This window comes from Pristis pectinata, chromosome 5 (genome assembly GCF_009764475.1).
Source record: "Pristis pectinata isolate sPriPec2 chromosome 5, sPriPec2.1.pri, whole genome shotgun sequence".
Lineage (NCBI taxonomy): Eukaryota > Metazoa > Chordata > Chondrichthyes > Rhinopristiformes > Pristidae > Pristis > Pristis pectinata.
The window spans coordinates 63,953,331-63,975,564 of record NC_067409.1 but is presented as its reverse complement, the minus strand read 5'-3'; the positions used below and the strand labels follow the sequence as shown (position 1 = coordinate 63,975,564).

Genomic DNA, 22,234 nt, shown 5'->3' with positions numbered 1-22,234 from the left:
ATTATAAATGGGAAGTTACAGAGAAGTGTAGAGGAACAGAGGGATTTTGGAGTAGACACACAGATGCCCAAAAGTAGTCCAACAGGATGATTATGAAGGCATATTGGATACTTGCCTTTTTTTTAAATTGAGGCACAGAATAAAGAGTAGGGAGGACATGCTAGAACCATATGAAATACTAATCAGGCATAGCTAGAGCATGATATATAATTTAGCACACAAGACGGTGATGTATTAGCATGAGACAGGGAGCAAAGAAAATAAGGATTTTGCTTGGGTGAAATAATAATTGAGAACAAACCGAAGCAGATGTTGCTTTATTTTCCTTTAGGAGACTGAAGAGGTTTACCCAATGCATGAAAAATTGTTAAGAGGCCCAGTCACAGTGAACAGGAAGGATTTACTTTTTCTCATAAATGAAACAGCTTGGCAATACAAGGATTAGAGGGTTTAGGAATAGTGTTTTTAATCCAAACATTGTTAAGGATAAAGTAGGCCATTAAGAGCAGATAGCCTACCCCCTCCCACCTCTATGCCAAGTCACCCGACACTGCAAGGGGTTCCTACCACCCTTCCCCTGCTGCTGACTGCACTGCACCCGTCACTTCTGATTTCTTACCCCAATCTTAACATCACCCCCAATCCCTCTCCCTCTGAACCCCCTCCCAACAACAATACAAGCCTGAGCCCTCCTTCTCATTACCCTCTTCTGACCCTGTGCCTGGCCCCAGCCGTGTCTTCACCATCCCCTCCAACCTCAGTCTGTCCTCAGCAGGGACATCTCCTCTGTACCCCTGTACTCCCACCTCAACGAATTCTGGGCCCGCCTTAACCCCCCCCCCCCACTGATGACCTTTTCTCCTGTCTCTAACGCTCTTCCTCTTGGACACCCTCTTCTGGACTATTACCCTCTCTCAACCTTTTCACTTCCCATTCCAGAGGGCAGTTCTCAGATACCTCCTCATTCCTACCCCCTGGTCATGACCCCAAAAACAATCATCAGGCAACCATCTCCCATACTACCACAGATCTCATCACTTCAGGAGATCTCCCCTCCACAGCCTCCAACATAATAGTCCCCCAACCCCATACTGCCAGTTTCTATCTCCTACCCAAGAAGTGATAACAAGCCTGCCCTGGTAGGCCCATTGTTTCTGCCTGCTCTTGCCCCACTGAACTTACCTCCTCAGACCTCAACTATATATTGTTCCTCCTTGTCCAGTCCCTTCCCAGCAATGTCCGGGATACCTTGCACGCTCTCCACCATATTAACTACTTCCAATTCCATGGCCCCCACAGCCTCACGTTCACCATGGACATCCAGGTCCTATACAGTTCCATTCTCCATCAGGAAGGGCTTAGGGCTCTCTATCTTTCTAGAACTTAAATCCAACCAATTCCCCTCTGCTAATGCTACCCTCCACCTGAACAACTTCACTTTTGATTCCTCTCACTTTCTACAAATCAAAGGTGTTGCCACAGGCACTTGTATGGGCCCTAGCTATGCCTGCCTTTTCATTGTCTTTGTGGAGCAGTCCGTTCCAAACCTACTCTGGGACCACTCCCCAGTCTTTTCTCCACTACGCTGATGACTGCATTGGTGCTGCCTCCTGCACCAATGCAGAACTCCTCAAATTCATCAACTTCAGCTCATGTTCACTTGGACCATTTCTGACACATCTCTCCCTTTTCTTGATCTCTCAGTCTCCATCTCAGGAGACAGACTATCCACTGACTCCCACAGCTACCTAGACTACACCTCCTCCCAACCTACCTCTTGTAAGTACACCATCCCTTTCTCTCAGTTTCTCCTTCTCTGCCACATCTGTTCTTGAGATTAGATTTTTCACTTTGCACTTGGCCTCCCTCTGGCAGTGACGGAGGCAGAGGACAGAGAGATCAATGTGAGAACAGGAAGTGGAATTAAAATGCCTATTAACAGGGAGCTTCAGATGACCATTGTGGCCAGAATGCATATGCTCGGCTAAGTGGTCTGAGACGTCCTTCTTTTTCAGGAAGCATAGCTCCCGTTCTCTTCCCCCCCCCCACCAACCTACCAATGTGGTTGATGGAGCCCTCATCCACATCATCTCCATTTCCTGCACTTCTGCTCTTCCCCCCCCCACCCCAAACAGAACTGGGGATATAGTTTCCTTAGATATCACCTTCCACCCTCCTAGACTCTACATTCAGCACATCATCCTTCTCATTTCCACCAGCTGCAACTAGATCTCATCACATCATCTCCTGCCCATCCCTTTTCTAGGGACCACTCTCTGCAATTCCTTGGTCCACTCATCCATTCCTACCCACCCTTCCCTGATTCCTGGCACTTTCTCCCAAAACTGCAGGAGGTGCAACACTTGCTCCTACATCTCCCCCTCACCACCATCCAGGAACCTTAACAACTCTTCCAGGTGAAGCAAGATTCACGTGAACCACTTCCAACCTCATCCACTGCATACAGCGCTGTACAAGAGCAGACTAGGCGATCGCTTTGCCGAGCACCTGTGCTCTGTCTGCAATGGCCAGCTGGAGCTCTGGGTTGGAAGCCATTTTAATTCCCCTTCCCATATCGAACTCTGTCCTTGGCCTGCAATACAGCCAGACTGAGGCCAAACACAATCAGCACCTCATATTCCACCCAGGTAGTCTTCAACTCAACGGCACGAACATTGAATTTTCCAGTTTCAAGTAATCTGCTCCCCCTCTACCCTTCTGATCTACCCAGGTCCTCTCACGCACCACCATTTCAAAACTGCACCCACCTATAATCCACTTTCTTTCCCCTCCCCACCTACTCCATCTGCCCATCACCCACAGTCCTCCACTGGGTCCCTTATCTCCTCCCCGCACTAGTCTCATCTGCCCACCATCCCTCCCTTGTTTGGTTCCATTCTTCACATTCCTTTATCAGATTCCATTGTCCCCACTTATCTCCACCCACACCTGACTCCATCTGCCAATCAACCCCTCCTCACCTGGATCCACCTATCACTTGCCAGCTGTCATCCCACTCTCCCCTCTCTATACCGGCCATCTCCCCTTCGCTCTTTCAGTTTAGGTGAAGGGTCTTGACCTGACATGTTGGCTGTCCACTTCCCTCCACAGATTGAGTTCCTTCACCAGCTCATTTTTGTTTTTTTAAAATAAACTCCAGATTCCAGCATCTGCAGTCTCTTCTCTCTCTCTCTCTACTGGCTTACCTCTGCAACTATTTCCCGTATCGGAAATATTTTTGATGGAGATATTGCACATCAGGAAAATAGGGCCCAACTACAAGATGTCAGCATGTGCTCAGGGTAAGAAATATGCCTTCATCAAAAGAGCACCCACGAATTAAATCTCTGTGTATATATTTTTCTCATTTCCACAGCATTATGATGGCCAATTAGGGGAATCTGATTGAAACTTTACAAACAAAGTATTTGTATTGTTTTTTTTCACACCAGGATTATCTCATTAATCTTGGCTGCAAACCCAAATTCATGTTCCAAAGAAAAGCCAGTACCTGACCTGCTACAGCACCTCCCTGGGTTACAAAATGCTTGATTTATGGACAACTCACACAAACAAATGGGCATTTGAAAAACCAGGAGGATGGATTTACTGGCTGCTGTGGGGCAGTGGGCATCTTCTGCTGGGTGGGAACAGGGTCTTCTCTCCCCACTTCTCTTCTCCACACAGCATCCCCAGATTCACAACAATCAGAGCATAGCGCAGACTCACTCGAGTCAGCAAGGCCAGCTCTTCCCATGCCTGCTCACTCTCTCATCACAGCCATTCCTGTGATCCTCTCCTGCACTCTGTTTTGGTTCATTTCCAACTTACAAACAATTCGGATTATGAACAGTTCTCAGGAACAGATCCCCATCATGACCAGAGGACTGCCTCTACCCAACAAATTATTTTTTTCCCCCTGTCATATTTTTGCCGGAATATATTTTGTACACAAGCATAAAAATAGAAATGTAAACCATACCCACAAATTGTTAACAATTCATTTTTAAAATCAAGTTTTAAATCTCAATAAATATTCAGTTAATATTCTGTTCAAAAGGATACAAAAAACAGCAGCACTTGATGGTGTTTAATTGCTCCCAGCAGTCCAATCAAAGCAATAAGGAAGAGAAAGATTCCCACGCCAATCACTCCTGCAACGACAGAGAAGCTTGTAACGAGTCCAAAGGTTTTACCCCATGCTGCAATTCCAATCAGCAACAGACTGACCAGCTGTGAAAAGACAAGAGACATAAATTTAGCATTACAGACATCCACCTTATGGTTATGCAATACACTAAAAATGTTATTACTCAGAACCACACATTAATAACAAAAGTAAGCTCTACCAGCTGCCTTAATTCCTTTTTTCTCCCCCTTGAACTCCCAATTACCTTGGTTTCAAATATTCATCCAATTCTCTCTATAAAGGAATGCTGAGCAATTTTCCTATACTCAAAAAATTAAATTGACGAGGCCTTACCAGACTCAAAAATAGAGTCGATTCTTCAAAACTGATTTAATAATTTCCAAGATCTGCATCAAATTTCAATCCTATCCAGCAGAAAATGTTACATCTCAAAACTCCTTTCCCAGTGAGTTTCCACCGATGACATGCCTTTGATCAATCCCTGTTGTGTGGTCTTCACGGTTTTATTCTTCTTTCTCCTACATTGCCCAGAACGGCAGTGATATACAAACTAATATTTCGTACATATTTATAATTATTTCTTTGCTTATGCTTTATATTCCCATGTATAACATTTTAAATGCTACTAGTCATCCAACACTCTTCCTGCATTCACTAACTCAGTAAATTTTATATGTGAATGTTTTGTCCTCAATTCATGTGCACCCTTAAGTACATACACTTATTCATAAATTTTCTTCACTTTACCTCAACTAGCTACATTAAATTACCTCTTCCTACCCATTTGTGCATTCTGGTAACTTCAGAACTTTCCATTTTTTCCCCCCCATTGGATCTTCCATCTATAGCACCCTTGATTTTTCCAAATAATCTGAGACATCAAAACGAACATTTTCAGATTATCCACATATATACACACACACTTTTTACTATATTCTCTTTAACAAAACAGAAATAAGTTTGTGAATGACCTGCTTTAAACTTGTGCTAGTTGTCCTTGATTAATCCACTTCCAAATGCTTACAAATCCTTACAAACTGAGGATTAATGTTGTTAAATCGCAGCAAACTGAATTACAGGAGCAAAGTTCAAGTCAATGACACCACCCAGTTCCTTTTCATTTTACATACACTTCCCATGTTCACTGATGGTAAAGTGCAACATTGTGGCTTTTAACATAATTTAAAAGATAAAGATGTTTGCTTGCAATTCTACCCACTCCCTCCCCACCCCCCCCCCCCCCCACCCCCGAGTTCAAAGGGAGGGATTGAAAACTGGCCCTGGATCAGTTGTTGTTGGTTCTAAAAGAAACAATTAATTTCTCTTTTTTTTGCTTGAAGGTTTACCAGAAGTTATTTAAAAAAATGATTAAGGAAGTAGAAATCAAAAGACATTTAAAGTGAACATTTTTGCAGAAAAGTAAGTCTCAGTTAAGAATAATTACATTCTTTCCTTCAACGCTATTTGCAGCAGTCTTGCTTTGGTGTTGCCAAATGAGGTCATTGTTATTTTGTTTGCCACAAGAGATGAAGTACAAAAGGTACCATGCAACACAATTGATAATTCATCCAAAGACAGCTCAGATAACAATGTGGTGCATAGTGCTATTCTGTCATTTGCCAAGTTTTATCATGCATAAATGCTCATGCTCTTAGTCTTGGCGTATAACATTTACTTAGAAACATCTCCTAGGCAGTTTATTACTGTAGAAATCTAAATATCATCTGAAATTAATTTCAATATACTGCATGAAAAATATTCTATTTTGCAATTGCCATTTCAAAAAGAGTATGGATTAAAAGTTACATAATTCTCTCTACAAGTAGATGGAAGGAGAGCGGGGTAGGAAAAAAGGTAAATGAAGCATTAGGTGCAGGTGAATGACTAGAGAAGGTAGTATTGGCAGAGCTTTGTATAAAATTGGTTGCCTTAATCACCACCTCAAATTCACAGAAAGAAAAAGAAAATAGGAGCTTTTAACAGGAAATAAAAATACCTTTAATCGCTTAGCCCCATTTTCTGGTCAGTTATATATCATTCACTATTGGGGATTGGGCATTGCTAACAAGGCCTACAGTTATTAACCATTCCTGAGTGTGTCTTTAAGAAAGTGGTTGTGAGACTCCTTCCTGAACTCATGCAGTCCTTTGGTTATGATATTCCCATTGTGCTTCTGGGGAGGGAGCACCAGGTTTCCCACCAATTAAGGAATGGTGAATTATTTCCAAGTCAGGATGGTGCATGCTGTGGAGTTTCTTGTGCTTCTGCTGCCCCTGCCCTTCTTGGTGCTAGAGTTTATGGATTTGGAAACTGCTGGGGCGGGGAGGAGACAATGAGTTACTGCAGTGCATTTTGTAGACAGTATAAAAAGCAGCCTCAATACACTGGTGGTTGAGGGAATAAATATTTAGAATGGTTGATGGGGTGTCAATCAAGTAGACTGCTTTGTACTGAATGTTGTTGAGCTCCTTGGGTTGATGGAGTTGCACTCATCCACACAAGTGGAGAGTATTCTAATCACACTCCTCATTTATGGAAAGGCTATGGCGTCATTCACCACCAGTCTCTGACCTGTTCTTATAGCCATAGTATTTGTGGTTGATCCAGTTGAGTTCTTGCAGCATATTGATAGTGGGACACTCAGTTATGATAAAGGCATTGAATGTCAAAGGCAGGTGGTTAGACTCTTCCTCGCTGGTGATTAGACTCTTTCATGTTGGAGATAGTCACTGCTTTCCAGTTTTCACATTTAGCAATCATCCACCATGCCTGAATGCTGTTCAGGTCTAGCTGCAGGTAGGCAGGGACAGGTTCATTCACCGAAATGTTGCAAATAAAATTGGACATTGTACCACTATCAGTAAACATCTCCACATCCTATGTATGATTGAAGGAAGGGCATTGATAAAGCAGCTGAGATGGACGTGAATGCACTGGACAGGATGAATAGGAGATTCACCAGGCTATTGCCTGGGATGGAGCTTTTCAGCTATGAGGACAGACTTGTAGGCTGGGTTTGGTGTTCTTTGGAACAGAAAGCCGAGGGAGGACTTAACTAAGGTACGCAGCATTATGAGGCGCGTGGACGGGATAGATAATGAGAAACTTTTCTTCTAAGCAGAGATCCCTATAACCAGAGCACATACATTTAAAGTAAGGTAGGGGACCTCGAAAGGATTTGAAGAAACATTAAAGTGTGAATGAAATTTGGAACGCGTTGCCCAAGGAAGTGGCAGAGGCAGGTACTCTAAATACTTTCAAATGTTGTGTGATGAGCACTTGAAACACTAAGACACAAAACACCAAGGGCCAAATGGGATTAGTAATAGTTAGGTGCTTGATGGCCAGCACAGACATGGTGGGCTGAATGGCCTGTTTCCCTGCTGTATAACACGATGTTGGAGGTTAATCATCCCTGGGGACCGCGAGTTAGGACTCTGATCATTGGAGAGATTTCCCTTTGATGCCCAATGACTTAAATTTTGACCTTTAAGAATAAGTCAATGGAGAATTTTGCTCTTGACATACTCGGGCAGTAAATAGCTGAATTGGATTTGTCCTTGTTTTAAAAATGGAAATGTCATAACTGGGCAATTTTCCCCAGAAGACACCACCATTTTGACATTTAATTTGATGTAGGGAAGTGCCTGGAGGTACAGTATATGGTTCAGTACAGCAGGCAAAAGGAGACTGGGAAGAGAATTCTACATTATACAAATGAAGGCAGAAGACTTTGTTACAGATGGAAGAAGAGGACGCAATGAGGCTGGAGCTTGAAGAGGCAAGGCTATAAAATGAGAGAAAAGATTAAAAAACACAAGATGCTGGAGGAACTCAGCAGGCCAGGCAGCATCCATGGAGAAAGGCAGACAAATCAACATTTCAGGTCAGGACCCTTCTTTGGGACTGAAGATAGGAAAAGGAAAAGCCCAATGTATTTGGGGGAGGGGGAGGGGAACAACAGAGCAGTGATAGGTTTACAAAAGAGGGAAGGAGGGGTGGGCAGAAGGTGGTGATAGGTAGATGCAGGTAAGAGATAATGATAAGCAGAACACAAACCCAGCCAACAAGTCTTTCCTCATAGCAGAAAAGCTTCATCCCAGGCAACAGCCTGATAAATCTCCTTTTCACTCTCTCCAGTGCATTCACATCCATCTTCAGCTGCTTTAAGGTTAAGGAGAAAAGTAAACAAAGGACCTGACAATGGCTTTTTTTCCCTCCAAAAAGAGAGACATGGCAGAAAGTGTGTAGAGTACCTACTTGTACATGAAATATCTGTTTTCCCCACCTAACTCGACATGACAACCATCTGACAAGAACTGGATACACGAGCAACAGGTCTCACAGGAAATAGCACTAATAAGAGACTTCAAGCAGTGCCAAGTCATACAGTTCATATTTACAGGTATTTACATTCATTCAAATGATGGCCCTCCATACACTACTGCATAAAAATATTTGCAGATTTAAATAAAGTGAACACTTCCGAGATTGAGCTTTGCTAAATGACTACTGTGATTATATGACTTCCAACTTTTGTTTCTATTCGTAGGTAATTTAATAATAAAGGAATGTGAAGTAACTTCCACAGAGTAAATTGTTCTTGTAAGATTAGTAAAGCAGTTCAAATACAGAAAATGCTGGAACCACTCAGCAGGACAAGCATCATCTGTGGAAAGAGAAAGACTTAACATTTCAAGTTGAAGACCCTTCATCAGACCTGCTGATGCTTCCAGAATTTTTTGCTTTTGTTCCAGATTTCCAGCATTACATTTTCATCTACTAGTAACGTAGCCACTTCATTTACTGTGTCGGAGGAGTTATATTTCTCCAAAATGTACCAGTTTGGACACACTGAAAATGTGATGTGACAAGTTATAGAGATAGAAGAAAAATGTCATTTGCAAAAAAAAACTCAATTGTTAGAATGAAGGCTCAGCATACGTTCCTATTAATGTTCATTTCCAAAATATCAAATAGTAATTAGATCCTCTTTGAAAGCACTTGCATCTTTCTGCTTTTTGGTAAGACACCTGGCATATTCATTCTTATCTGCATCATGGAAAATAATGGAGAGAAAGGAAATAGATTTCTGTTTACAAAAATCATTAATATCCATTAACAGAATGATATCAAGATGTGATTTCATCCTATGAACTCATTGTACTTATTGTAGACCTCAGTAGAAAATGCAATCACAGAAAGGAAGTGGTTAAAGCAGCCAGGTACTTAGTGGAAAATGGAGTTAAATGATCCACATGATAAGAAATGAACACAAATAAATGCAAGATAAAATAAGATTATAAATAGAGGGAAACCTACAGTACAAATAGAACAGATAGAACTGCAAACTGAAATGAGAGCTCGTTCTGCCAGTTACAAGGTCTAAATTACAGGTAACAAAACCCTCCTCCTCATCAACACACTACAATTTCTCCACACCGGCAAAGAGAATGGAGCTTCAAATGATAAACACTGTCTTTAGATGAACAGATTTTGGGGAACATGTATTCGGCCATTGGAGGTGGTGTTTGTGGAGGACCTGACGATGACTTTCCCCCGTGTCAGACAGCAGGGAGACTCCTCTGCAGTTACTACACCTTGAAGACTGTCACAATTACAGCAGCTCTCGGGCCCTTCAATACCTTCCTCTCTTTCTGGAGGTGAATGATGACATTGCAAATTTGTGACCAAAGCTCTTTATCGTTGAGGTGTAGGATTTCAATGTAGATACCGTCTGCTCCCAAGGCCTCATTATTTTTAAGTTTGGATACGACCTTCTTGATTTCTTGTTGATCAGGAAATGGCAGCTAGGCTGGATGTGGGATGGAGTCAAGAGCCCTGATGTTAAGGACAGAGTCAGTTTGAGGAGGTATTCAAGTCTTCCTTCCAGTGGGCATTGACTGGCCCACTCTCCCTGATGAGTTTGCCCACTCGTGGCTCCCATGTGTGTCATTGTTGGCAGCCTCCTGCGCCCTCTCCATTCACCATCTGTTCTTGAGGTCACCAAGTTTTCTGCATGACGATGCCAAGAAAAAAGTGCAGGGTGTAGCATCGTCCACTCTGCATGGCTTTCATTCACCTCAAAGCCTTTGACTCCTCCTCCAATTTGGCTGCCCACTAGAATTCACCTTCACCTTGCATTTACTCCACCACAGCTTGCAAGCCATGACTCTAACTAATCTCAGTGAAGACAAATGCGTCACAAAGCTACATCACTTCCCTGCACTGATGGATTATTCTCGCTGCAGTGTTGCGCTTCATGTCCACCAAACTTCCAGTGGGAGTGGAACTGAGGTTCAGAACTAATGGGAAACTACTCAGCCTGCAGCAACTACACTCCAGAACCAAGGTTACCTGAACTTCAGTGGGAAGCTATGTTTTGTGCACATCACTTGTGTTTGTGCACATTGGGAGGGCTTGTTAACCAAAGCACACAAGAGGAAGGGTCTTTCTGCAAAACCAAATTCCTCTCCCATCCTGCTTCCACTGCAGGACACCGTCCTCTGACAATAAAGTTCATGGAAAACATGGACCAAGTCTCATATCTCAGTAACCACCACTCCCTAAATGGGAAACATCAATGAAATGCAGCAGGCCCAACCTTTGGTCATTTGAGAAAAAAAGGACACATGAAAATTAAGACCTTGGATCAGGTACAAAACTCACTGTTTATTAGGCAGCAGATTGTTCTGCTTCTGAGACCTGGGCTACTTACAGCATCATCTCCAGGCACTAGAAAAATACCACAAGTGCCATCTCCAGAAAATCCTCCAAACTGACAGGAAGGATTACCAAAATCCACATAAGTGCTCTCTCTCAATCCAGCATGTCCAGTATTAAGGCCCAACTACTCTCAGTCAGCTACATTGTGCAGGCCATGTCATTCACATGTCTGACACCAGACTCCCAAAATGGACACTATTCCAAACTCTGAGATGGAAGGAGATTACCAGATGTACAAAGTAAGATTCAGGGATGTGCTCAGATGAAGAAATGAAACAACTCCGCTGATTCCTGAGAACCACTGGCCCATGACCACTCAAATTGATGAGAGAGCATTTGGTATTGAAAATTTTGAGGCCATGCACTGACAGCACACAGAAGCCTTCTGTAATAGGGGGGAGGAGCATGCCACCTCACAAACTACCCACTCATCCATCTGTGGAACAGTCTCAAGTTCCCACGTTAGCCAACTTGGAACCCACAAAACCAGAGTGAAAGCAAGATAGCCTTGATACTGACCACCCACCACTTTATCCTTCTTCAATGACAAACCTCATCAGCACAGATGCTCTTTTGCAATGAAGAAAATGGAGGGCATAATTAAATTATGAAGTCACTAACATTGCATTTCAAAGATTGAAAGTGCCAAGCAAAAATAGAGTACAATTCTTGATATTTCTATTTAACCTTCAGTGTTCCATGAGGTTGAAGTTGGACAGCAAAGTCAAAGTAGGAGGGACAATTAAAGTTAGAGGGACACAAAAGATATCACTGTGACTAAAAGCACAATGTTGTATAAAGAGGTCATTAAATTCATTTGTGATCTCTCCATTGATTTAGCAACAGCAATACCATCATAAACCATTAGCAAGCTTAAATGACAACACTCAAAGCGCCGGAAGAACTCAACAGGCCAGGCAGCATCTTTGGAGGGAAGTGGACAGTCAACATTTCAGGTTGAGACCCTTCAAGTCTCGACCCAAAACAGACTGTCCGCTTCTCAGTAGATGCTGCCCAACTTGCTGAGTTCATCCAGCACTGTGTGTTGCTCCAGGTTCCAGCATCTGCAATCTCCTATGTCTCCAAACTTAAATGGCACTGTATCTGGTGAATGTATTGTCAAAAATAGCCATGTTTTTGCCAATATTAGCTGTTCTTCTTCCATGTAGATTTTGTCTTGGACAAGGCTACATCCATGATTACCATCAAAATGATTGCAGCCCAGGCTTTAATGAGAGTTTGCTTTCTGTTAAAACTGCTTTCTGTGACACATATATTCCTTTCCTCTACCCAGCTTTGACTCAAATACCAGAATGTTCTGCTGATTCGCCCCCTTCATCCTCTTAAAATTTACTTTGTCTAGAACTCAGTGATCCAATCCTAGTCAAGCCCAAGAATTGCCCACATAATACCTCTGCCCTTGCTGATCCACATCATTCTCGACCCAGTAAAAGGCTCAAACTGTTAAATCCTTTCAGCTTTGCTGTGCACCATGTTTCAATACTTTCCAGTCTAAAGGCATGCCCCCTCTCCTCCCCACCAATCATCCATTTATCTGTGTTGTGGCCTCTCTGCTGCACCACTAGTGGCTAAGTCTTTTGAAACCCAGGTCCTGCTCTAATGAGTTTATTTTCTGGTCCACATCACTTTCCTCCCCCCGCCCCCCAAACTCTTTACAGCTCACAACTTGGACCATGCTCCTGCTAATTTCTACTGATTCCACCTTTGGTTTGATAGCCAAAAGTTCTCCTATGCCAAATGTGTAACAGATACATTAAACACATCTTGTGTGCATAATATTCCAACCATGCACATTTCTCATCTGGCTTTTATTTAATAGTTGATCTTCTTTGGAACCATTATCTGCTTTCACTTTTTTGTTAAATCGCATACAGACCTGTATTTCACTTCATCTTCTGACCCCTTTCTTCTGCACGCAAATAAATTCCCTCCAAATTTCCAATATACTTTTTCTTCATTCTCTAGACAAAGGAAGCTTTAAAGCTTCAATTTCAGTCTCAGTTCTGATAACGATAAAGGTTTGTGGCATATCTGAAATTGCTTGATTGGGGTTGAAGTGCATTGTATTTTCCCATTTTAAATTGGCAAGTTCTTTGAGCGAATAGTTTGTGCCAAACCCATTCCTAACAATAAAAGTCTCTATACAACATTTACATCTTTCATCTAGCAGCTGTACCATGTCCAACCAAACCCATCCAAAAGCCAGGACACAATATCTGTAGTCAAAATAAAACAATGGCCTTGTGGACATGTCTGTGATCAATTCCAAAGCAAGGCTGTTTTGAAAGTATAAGCCACGTACAGCTTGTCCAAACTAGCTCAACAATCTCAGATGTTAATGTTGGAATCTGATTTCTAAAGAAACGTCCATTTATGAAAACACTTTATGCCTTAATTATTGGATAAAATGCATCAATTATTTAATTAATAACAATTACAGCCCACAATGAAGTTTCAATGCAACAGAGAACATACAGTAAGCCTTTGGAAATTTCAACTACATGCCAAGAGATGTTTGATCCAATTATGAAGCATGTCTAAACACAGCATAATTTTGTTCTAAAATCAAGAAATCTACACAACATTCTTAGGAGGTATGACACCACATGTGAATCCACGAGTATTTGGAGACATGACCAAACAGTAATTGGGAAGGAAACTATTTCTTGAGAAGTACAAACTACAGTCATGTAGATGTAGTTAACAACAGAGGAAATGTGTTAAAAACTCCAGAGGTTTCAGGGAAAGAGAGGACAATGCACTTTGATCATAATTGTAAATACTTTCATAATTTTGGTTGGAAACATTTTGGTGCTCAGAAGTGAACAACTGCAGGGAGTCAGATGAACATGGATTTGAATAGTGGTGCAATTATTAAGGACTCATTAATGAAAAGGGCAAGGAACACAGGAGCTACTTTAGAAAGAGTTAAGACTTCAGATCTTAATGGGCAAAGGAAATGAGCAAAGCCATTACCTCCACAATGAAGACAAAACAAAAAAATCCACCAGCTCGTCACATTCATTAGAGAGAGAGCAAGGACAACGGGAACAAAGCCTCCATAGGACAGTGATCCATAAAGAAAAAAAAGAGACTACAGTTATTTTTGCTCAATACAAGTGATCCCAGAGCAAGGATTTTGGGAGAGTAGTGTTTGATATGATTAAGCCAAATCTAGCAATCAATAACCAAGCCATTTTGTATCCCTTGGACCTGACTGAAGGTGGTAACCAAAGAAAAGATGAAGATTTTCCTGAGGAGAAATTCATCATAGAAAGGGGCAAAGCAGGAAGCAAAACAGCTGCATAGACATTACAAATAGATGACCAAAGGATTGGTATTCCAGAATTAATGACGGCAAATGACTTCAGGAACAAGTTTTTTTTTTGAGATTATCCAAATGGAAATGGAATTAAAAAGTGATTGAATGGATGAGAGTCATGAGGATACATTTAAATGTTTGTTTGGTAAAGTTACCTCCATCGAGAGTAGTAGAAACATCTGAGAATTGAGCATAGCCAAGGGGACAGCCTTTTGCAATGGTAGGGACAATTTACAGTACATTAATCCAAAGGTTTAGTTGACAGGAAGTTTATTGAGAGGAGAGAGCAAGTGGATCTAAAATAACTTTCTAGAATGAATAGTCTTTCAGCACAAGATGGGAATAAGGATCTCAAAGGCAAAGCAATAACAAGTGCCAGAGGGAAATCGACTACAATAATAATAATAATTTGGGTGCTTGATGGTCGGCATGGATTTGATGGGTGAAAGGGCATGTTTCAATGCTGCTTTTCCATGACTAATACCATTATTTCTAGTATGTTTTTTTTAAACTGAAGCCTTAAGGAATTCACATTGATTTAAATAATATTAAATGCATGGCGTACAACTTTAGTTAACATGAAAATTGGTAGTTTTGTTGATAGCGAGGAGGACAGCTGTAGGTTGAGGAATGATACTGATCAGCTGGTAAATTGGGCAGAGCAAATGGTAAATGGAATTTAATCCTGAGGTAATGCATTTTGGAAGGTCTAATACCATGAATTCTAGGGCCTCAGAGATAGAGGAATAGGACCTTCGTTTACAAGTCCATGAATCCTTAAAAGGTGGCAGCACAGATAAACAAGATGGCATACAGGATGCTAGCCTTCATTGGCTAGGGCATAGAACACAAGAGGATTTTCTTTCCCCCCCACCAAGTGGGTAGTTGCAATCTGGAACTCACTGCCCGAGAAGGCGGGGAAGATAGCTACACTCACAACATTAATAAAGTACCAAGATGAACATTTGAAATCGCCAAGGCATAGAAAGCTACAGAGCAGGTGACAGTAAATGGGATTGGTATAGATGGGTACTTGATGGCCAAAGGGTTAATTTCTGCACTCTATGATTCAACTTGCAAATCCTATTATTGGATTTAATTGGAGAAGGGGAAGGATGTGCTGGGAGTGGGTCAAAAACATTTACCAGATCCATGAATTGGAAATACCATGCATACAGCAAAATACTTTCCCTCCACCTTTCAGAGTCATAAGGTTAAAATGCTTGTCATCAATATGGTGAAAGTAAAGAAACCAGATTCAAGGAATAACAATGTTTAAAGAAATTTACTATAATGAATTACTGCTTTTAAGTTCTTGATATATACCTCAGTAAGGCATCCTCCTTATGTCACTTCACTGTCAAAATTTAATCTGAAGATGTAACAAATCTCTTCCATATTATTCATGAAGTGACTATATATGTTGAACAATTATGTAGCTATAACAAAAAAGACTGACTACTTGCACTAAGTATTACACAATAGAAAGAATCACAAGGTTTTGGTTCAAGGTTCTGGCTTCCACAATATAGGGTATCACAGCCTGTGACATATTCAAAGACCTGTATGCTGAATGATCTAGAATGCATGCCAACTAAGCAATCATTACACAAAATTCAAGCAATGAATATGAAGACAGACACAAGCCCTTAATTTTGAAAAGGAGGAACTTTCTATAATGTAGCTGAAATGACTGAAACCCAACAGATACTCCAAATGAACGGACTACATAACATTTCAAGGAAGTGTGGTTGTGTCTTCCAACAGAGCCAAAAAAATTGATCTACATGCTATTGGCTTCAAAAAGAGAAGTTTGTTGCCGACTCCAATTCTGGTCACCCCATTGCAAGAAGGATGTCGAGGCTTTGGCAAGGGTACAGAAGAGGTTTAACAGGATGTTGTCTGGATTAAAGGTTATGAGCTCATACGTTGGGCAAACTTGGGTTGTTTCCTCTAGAGCAGAAGCGGCTGATGGGAGACCTGATAGAAATTTATAAAATTATGAGACACATAGATTGGGTACACAGTCAGAATCTTTTTTCCCCAGGGTAGAAATGTCAAATACTAGAGGAGATGCATTTAAGGTGAGAGGGGGAAAGTTTAAAGGAGATGTACAAGGTGTGTTTTTCTTTTCAAGAGAATGGTAGGTGTTGAGAACAGGCTGCCAGAGGTAACAGTGGAAGCAGAATCAATAGTAGCACTTGAGGGAATACAGAGATACGGATCACGTCTAGGCAGGAGAAATTTAGCTTAATTTGGCACTGTATTTGGCATTGGCATCGGCATCATGGGCCAAAAGTCTTGTTTCTCACAATTCTATGTTCTATGACTCCATGTTCTACAACACCACTCCTTCCCTGACAAAACATCTTTATTCAGCCATCAGCACATTAAAACCAGCTGGCAGTAGAAAATCTAATCCACACACTGCTCCATCTTTCCCCAACTACAGCACTCCATCAGCTAAAATTCTACTATTTTATCTGCTGTGTACTTTTTTTTAAAAACAGGTATTTAGGTTTGCTTTTGCAATAATTATTGCTTACTATTAAACATTAGTTTACAGATCAAAATCTGCACTCAAGTACCATTTATAGGATCTATACCCAACCAATAATGTGGGGTGCAAAACATTTCTAGAAGCAAGTATAATAGTCAGTTTTGCAATAATGCACATCTACAATCCACAGTACTTCGATAAGGTTTCACGAGATCTTGTATCTTTATCTTCTTCATTAATGTGAGAATTGATTATAGATCCTAAATAGTTAACAGTTACATGTACTCTACTGCAAATTCAACCATAAGTTTTAAAATGTATCAAGTTTTTCAGCTCTCTATATTCTTGTGCTAATGTTAAATATTAACAAACATCAAATATAAAAAGTATTCATATTATACAACTACTCCTCAGATGTCTTAAAAGGCCTCCTAAACTCCATTACTATTTTTGTCAGAAATACTCAAAATAAGTTGTATTGTACTAAATTTCATAGTTGTGAAGATGCAGGGTATTAAAGCCAGCAGTAATGCACAACTCTTCAGGTACGTTGCATTAAAAATAAAAGTGCACATGACTTGCATCATGTGAGCACCACCTGCTTTGCAGGAGAATAAAAACATCAACAAGGATTTCTGTTCTGAGTTCTACTCGATGACCTGTGCCACAAATCACTGCAAAGAATCATATTCTTCATAATATTTGCTTTGCCTTTGGGATTTATTTTATTCCAATGTTCTACATGTTCAGCATTATAGTTTTAAAAGTAATTACATTTATTTTCTATTGAATAGAGGACAATCTCCCAGCCACTAACATATTCCATGACTTAATATGGTAACTCCAGATGTGTTGCAGAGCAACCCCTTCAACTTTAAAGTATTCCTTTTTGAAGTTAACTCAAACTTCACCTTTTCAAACTTCACCTTTTCACATTTGGTATGTTGGATTTCAAGATCATGATCAACATGAACATTGTGACCATGGCAACATGATCGCCTCCATGTAACATGCTTTGTTCTGTTTTTGTGTGTGGGAGAGTTATACAAATACTGCATGGAGATGTGCTTTTCCTGTTGCAGCTTCCTTGACAGTGAATCAAGCAATCATGTTATATGTTTATCAACTTCTCTAAATTGCACTGATTTTCCTATCTGATACAAGATTAAATTCTCTCATTAAAATGATTTTCCTGTTTACACATGCTGTTATCTATTCATAGAGAAAATTGCTCTCCTTACACTGGTCTGTAGTAAACAAACCAGAGTTAGCATTTTTTCCGCAGTAAATACTTCTATAGAAAAGTAATTCATTTTGTAACTTCAATATTTTGCACAACTTGCTTTACTTCTCTCCTTCCCTATGGATCCATATCAATTCCAGTTTAGCATTCTTCCTTTCTAAGGATTTTATATTCCCTAGAATTATTTTCTTTTCCAATCTCTGGACTAAATCATATTTTTGATATACTGGCCACATCCTAATTTCCTAGAGACACAAGGGACTACAGATGTTGGAATCTAGAGCAACACCTAAAACACTGGAGGAACTCAGCAAGTCATGCAGCATCTATGGAGGAAATGCTCAGTCGATGTTTCAGTTCGAGACCCTTCATCTGGACTGAAGAATAGAGGGGAAGGAGCCAGTATAATAATGTATATAAAAGCTTGCTCCACCACTTCCCTCCAGCTTTTGATACTGGCTACCTCCCCTCTGCCTTTCAGTCCAGATGAAGGGTCTCAACCAGAAATATTGACTGTCCATTTCTCTCCATGGATGCTGCTTGACCTGCTGAGTTCCTTCAGTGTTTTGTGTGTTGCTTCCAATTTCCTATTGCTGCTGGTCCTTGTATCTAACTTCTAGTGCTCTTAGGTGGCTACAGATATATAAAACTAGAATTCTTCTTCCTCATGCGTTCACCAATATCTAACCTACTCCTGGTGTCCAACACATTTGAGCAGCAGAGTCCATACTCTGCTCCTCCATCTCTATTCCTCACCTCTCCCCCAAATCCATGTTGTTTAATGGGTTCCCATTGATTACTTAATAATGTTCAAGTCTTTTCCACTACTTGATTTGCTCATAGCCTCCTGTACCAGTATTTTGCATTCCGTGAGGACTCAATTATTCATGAAACTTATTGCACTCACCCCCTGACATCAGATGACTCTTCATTTTTTTTTCCCCCTGGTAAAGTCACCCTTCTCAAATTAGGAAGTATACCAGAGAAAGCTAGCTTAAATTCTCTGTCAATGTACATTGAACTATTCCTCATGCAGCTTTTCATGCATTTTCTCATATTAATTAGACTTTTGTGGATTATCAGAGTCCATATTTATTCCTCTTATTATCCCTTCTCAGCTTTTCCTCGATATAAATTCTACTAGTTCCACGCAGATAATTAATCTGCATACATTGGCTCTACAATGCACACGACCATTTTCCAGAGCAAGTGTGACCTTACAAACTGTATTTGTCCAGAACTGGTGTCTCTGATATTCAAGAGATTTTGGAATTTAGGCTGAGACCTTTTCTAGATCTTCTGAGATTACTTTTATGATAATGGATTCTTAAAATTTGTTGACAATGTGGTCAAGAGGTTAACAGTATTTGCTTTTGCATCATTCTTGCTTCTACCAGTTTTATTCCACTTAATGTCCTATTATCCAGTTTTCTGCAACATATCTCATCATGACAACACTGCTCCTGATTATACTGGTGTCTTGTTCTAATGCTCAATTCTAGACTGCCCTTGGCACTTACCCAACTTGACTCACTTACTGAATCTAATAAAAATACTCACCATCAAGAAATCCCCCACTTCTGTCTGCCCTTAAATATGGTCTTGGAAAGGATGGGGAATTTCAAGTTTTTATAAATGATGAATTGTCTAAGAATAATTGCAATCTCTATACTTTTACTGTGCTTTACTATATTTATATCAGCTGTGCTATTAGGAAATCAGTGATTTAAAGTCAGTTGCCAGTTTGAAAATTTAATCAACTATTTTTATTTTACAATATATTGTTGAAAAGTTGGTAGCATGTACTCTCCCAGAGACGTCATTAAATACTGCAGTGTTTTAAGAAAACACAGAAGTCTTTAAACAAAATGCACAAATTATAAATCAACTTTTAATGAATATCCTACCTATCTTCAGAACGACTTCACTGGAACTCCTGCAGGAAATGCTCAATTTAATTGTCAGACTTCCCCTTCCTGAGAAAAGGAATTTAGCCTTTCCTTGAATAACATCATGTTATCAATAAAAAACAAACACAGACCTGTCTCCATGTACAATAAATCACAGAAATTCTGTTTCAACATGTTTCAGTTACTTCATTGGCAACAGATATGATAAAAATATTAGAGCTATTATTTTAAAATAATGAAAAAAATTGATCAATTTGGAGCCCAAATTCAAACTAACAAACAAATAATCTACAATGACCTCACACCTAAGCCAACTGCTGGGAACTTTAGCTCATTAAATGTGGAGCAATAATGAAAATAACCAAAAATTCCAAACTGCAGATGCTGGAAATCTGAAATAAAAACAAATGGCTGAAAATAGCAAGTCAGGCAGCACATGTAGTCAGAGAAAGAGTTATCGTTTCAGGGCAATGACCCTTCAGCTCCTGAAACAATAACTGTTCCTCGCTCTCCAGGCTTACTGAGTACTTCCCACACTTTTTAAAATAGGAAAATAATCCAGTCCCATATGAATATCACTTGTTGAGGTCATACTTTACACGGACTGCATTGTTATTAAAAAACAAAAAGAAACAAAAAGGCTGTGTGCATGAAAACTGATTCGGTCCAGTATATCAGTTTCCAAAGTGCAATTTCTAGACCAAATTGACGAGCCACTGGTTTCGCACAAGGCTGTGCCCCGAGCTGATGACGTGTATTTGAACCCTGGCCAATTTATTCAATTTATAAATACAGGCTATTCGAATCAATGGTAAGGGAATAAACATCTTAATCCATAATGTGTCACCAAAATCAGAGGTTACAATTTCTTGTCTACGTTAATTATTCATAGAATTGACCATATTGGGAAATGGCACATCTCTACTCTTTTACCTCCTTTGAATATTCTGACAGTCATTAGATGCACAATGAATTACATCCTTAAAACTGTTAATGCTTAGTGCGAAAAAAAACGAATCACGCTTGAAAAACTTGCCCTACTGCAAATGATGTCTCATTTAAAAAAATAAACGCCCAACCCAAGAGCTTCCTTATCTTCATGCAAATTCACTTCCACGCTGCGTTGACAAAGCTGCTCTACGCCGATTAGTATAAAACAACCATGCGGCGCAGTTGGAAATTATTTTCAAAGCAAAAATTATCCAAGAGGACCCCGACACCGCAAATCGTCTCTTGGATTAGCAGGCGATGCATGTACAAGACCACTTCCATGCATGAAATCAAATCGCCTTCAACGAAACAATTATTTAAAACAAATGCAGCACGCAAAGCGCTATAACTAGCAAAAAAAAACACAAAATACATGTAATGGTATTTTGTGGGCACGGTGATATTTTCAATTCGCAAGCCGAGCACCTGCTGGCGTAGCGGGCGATAGCTCGCCTACTGTACGCCTGACCTTTCTTCTCGCCTCGCCCCTTTCATACACACACACACACACTCGCTCACTGCATTGTCCGCACGCCCCTACTCACGATGTACAGCAGGTTAAGGACACACAGCGAGTTCTTCGAACAGGTGAACCCGCCGCAAACCATCGTCACAATCGAAGCGCGCGTCCCGGGGACTCGACACAGCTGCTCGCGAGCTCCAGGGGACCGACAAGGCACCGGCGCTCTAATTCCCTCCTTCCTTCCTTCGCAACGTCTCGGAAACCCTGGGCAGGGAGAGGAAAAGAATGCTGCAAATCCACCAGCGACCCCCCCACCAACCCCGCCGTTTTCACCGTCAAAATGCAGGATCACGGAATGGAAGAGGAGGAGGAGAAGAGGAAAAAAAAGCAGGAACCGCGCTAAGTGCGCAGGCGCCGCTGCCTGGGCTCGGCTGACGTTTGTTTCACCTCATCTCCAACCTGCTAGGAATGGGCGACTGGATATGCACGATCAGGATTCTGCTGGCTGTTGGAGATCTGAATTTAAAAAGCCAGCAATAGCCTTGAAATATCCAGTAAGTTAGGCAGCCATAGAGCGGCAAACGTTGCAAGTCGGTGACTTTTTTCTCGCGATTGGCATGAGTAGAGATTAAAGCACGTTTTACGATGCAAGAAAAGGGGGAGGAGGGTAAAGTGCTGATGGGAAAGGCTATACCAGACGCAATTACTAATTCATCCGTACTTTCACCAGATTTTCCAGTCCAAATGCCAGAGGCGCAGCAACAAATTGTGTTGATGGCAGCGATATTCAAAAAACAACATCGCCAATATGTACCATCACAAAATTACTGTGTCAGCAGAGCGTGGAATGATTTCACTACCTTTTGCTGCACGCCAAGTCAATGTCATTGCGTCCCTGCAACCTTGTGC

The 22,234-nt window shown here is 40.9% G+C and overlaps 1 protein-coding gene across 1 annotated transcript in view; it reads right to left on the bottom strand.

The window, feature by feature from the left end:
• The window catches only part of tspan13a (tetraspanin 13a), a 37,046-nt gene extending 15,174 nt beyond the window's left edge, over positions 1-21,872 (bottom strand). The window contains exons 1-2 of the mRNA XM_052015954.1: positions 21,408-21,872; positions 4,066-4,233 (exon numbers count right to left, since the gene is read on the bottom strand). Of these exons, the coding sequence (XP_051871914.1) occupies positions 4,066-4,233; positions 21,408-21,470 (231 nt within the window). The 5' untranslated portion in view covers positions 21,471-21,872. The remainder of the gene's footprint in view (positions 1-4,065; positions 4,234-21,407) is intronic.
• Positions 21,873-22,234: the final 362 nt, after the last annotated feature.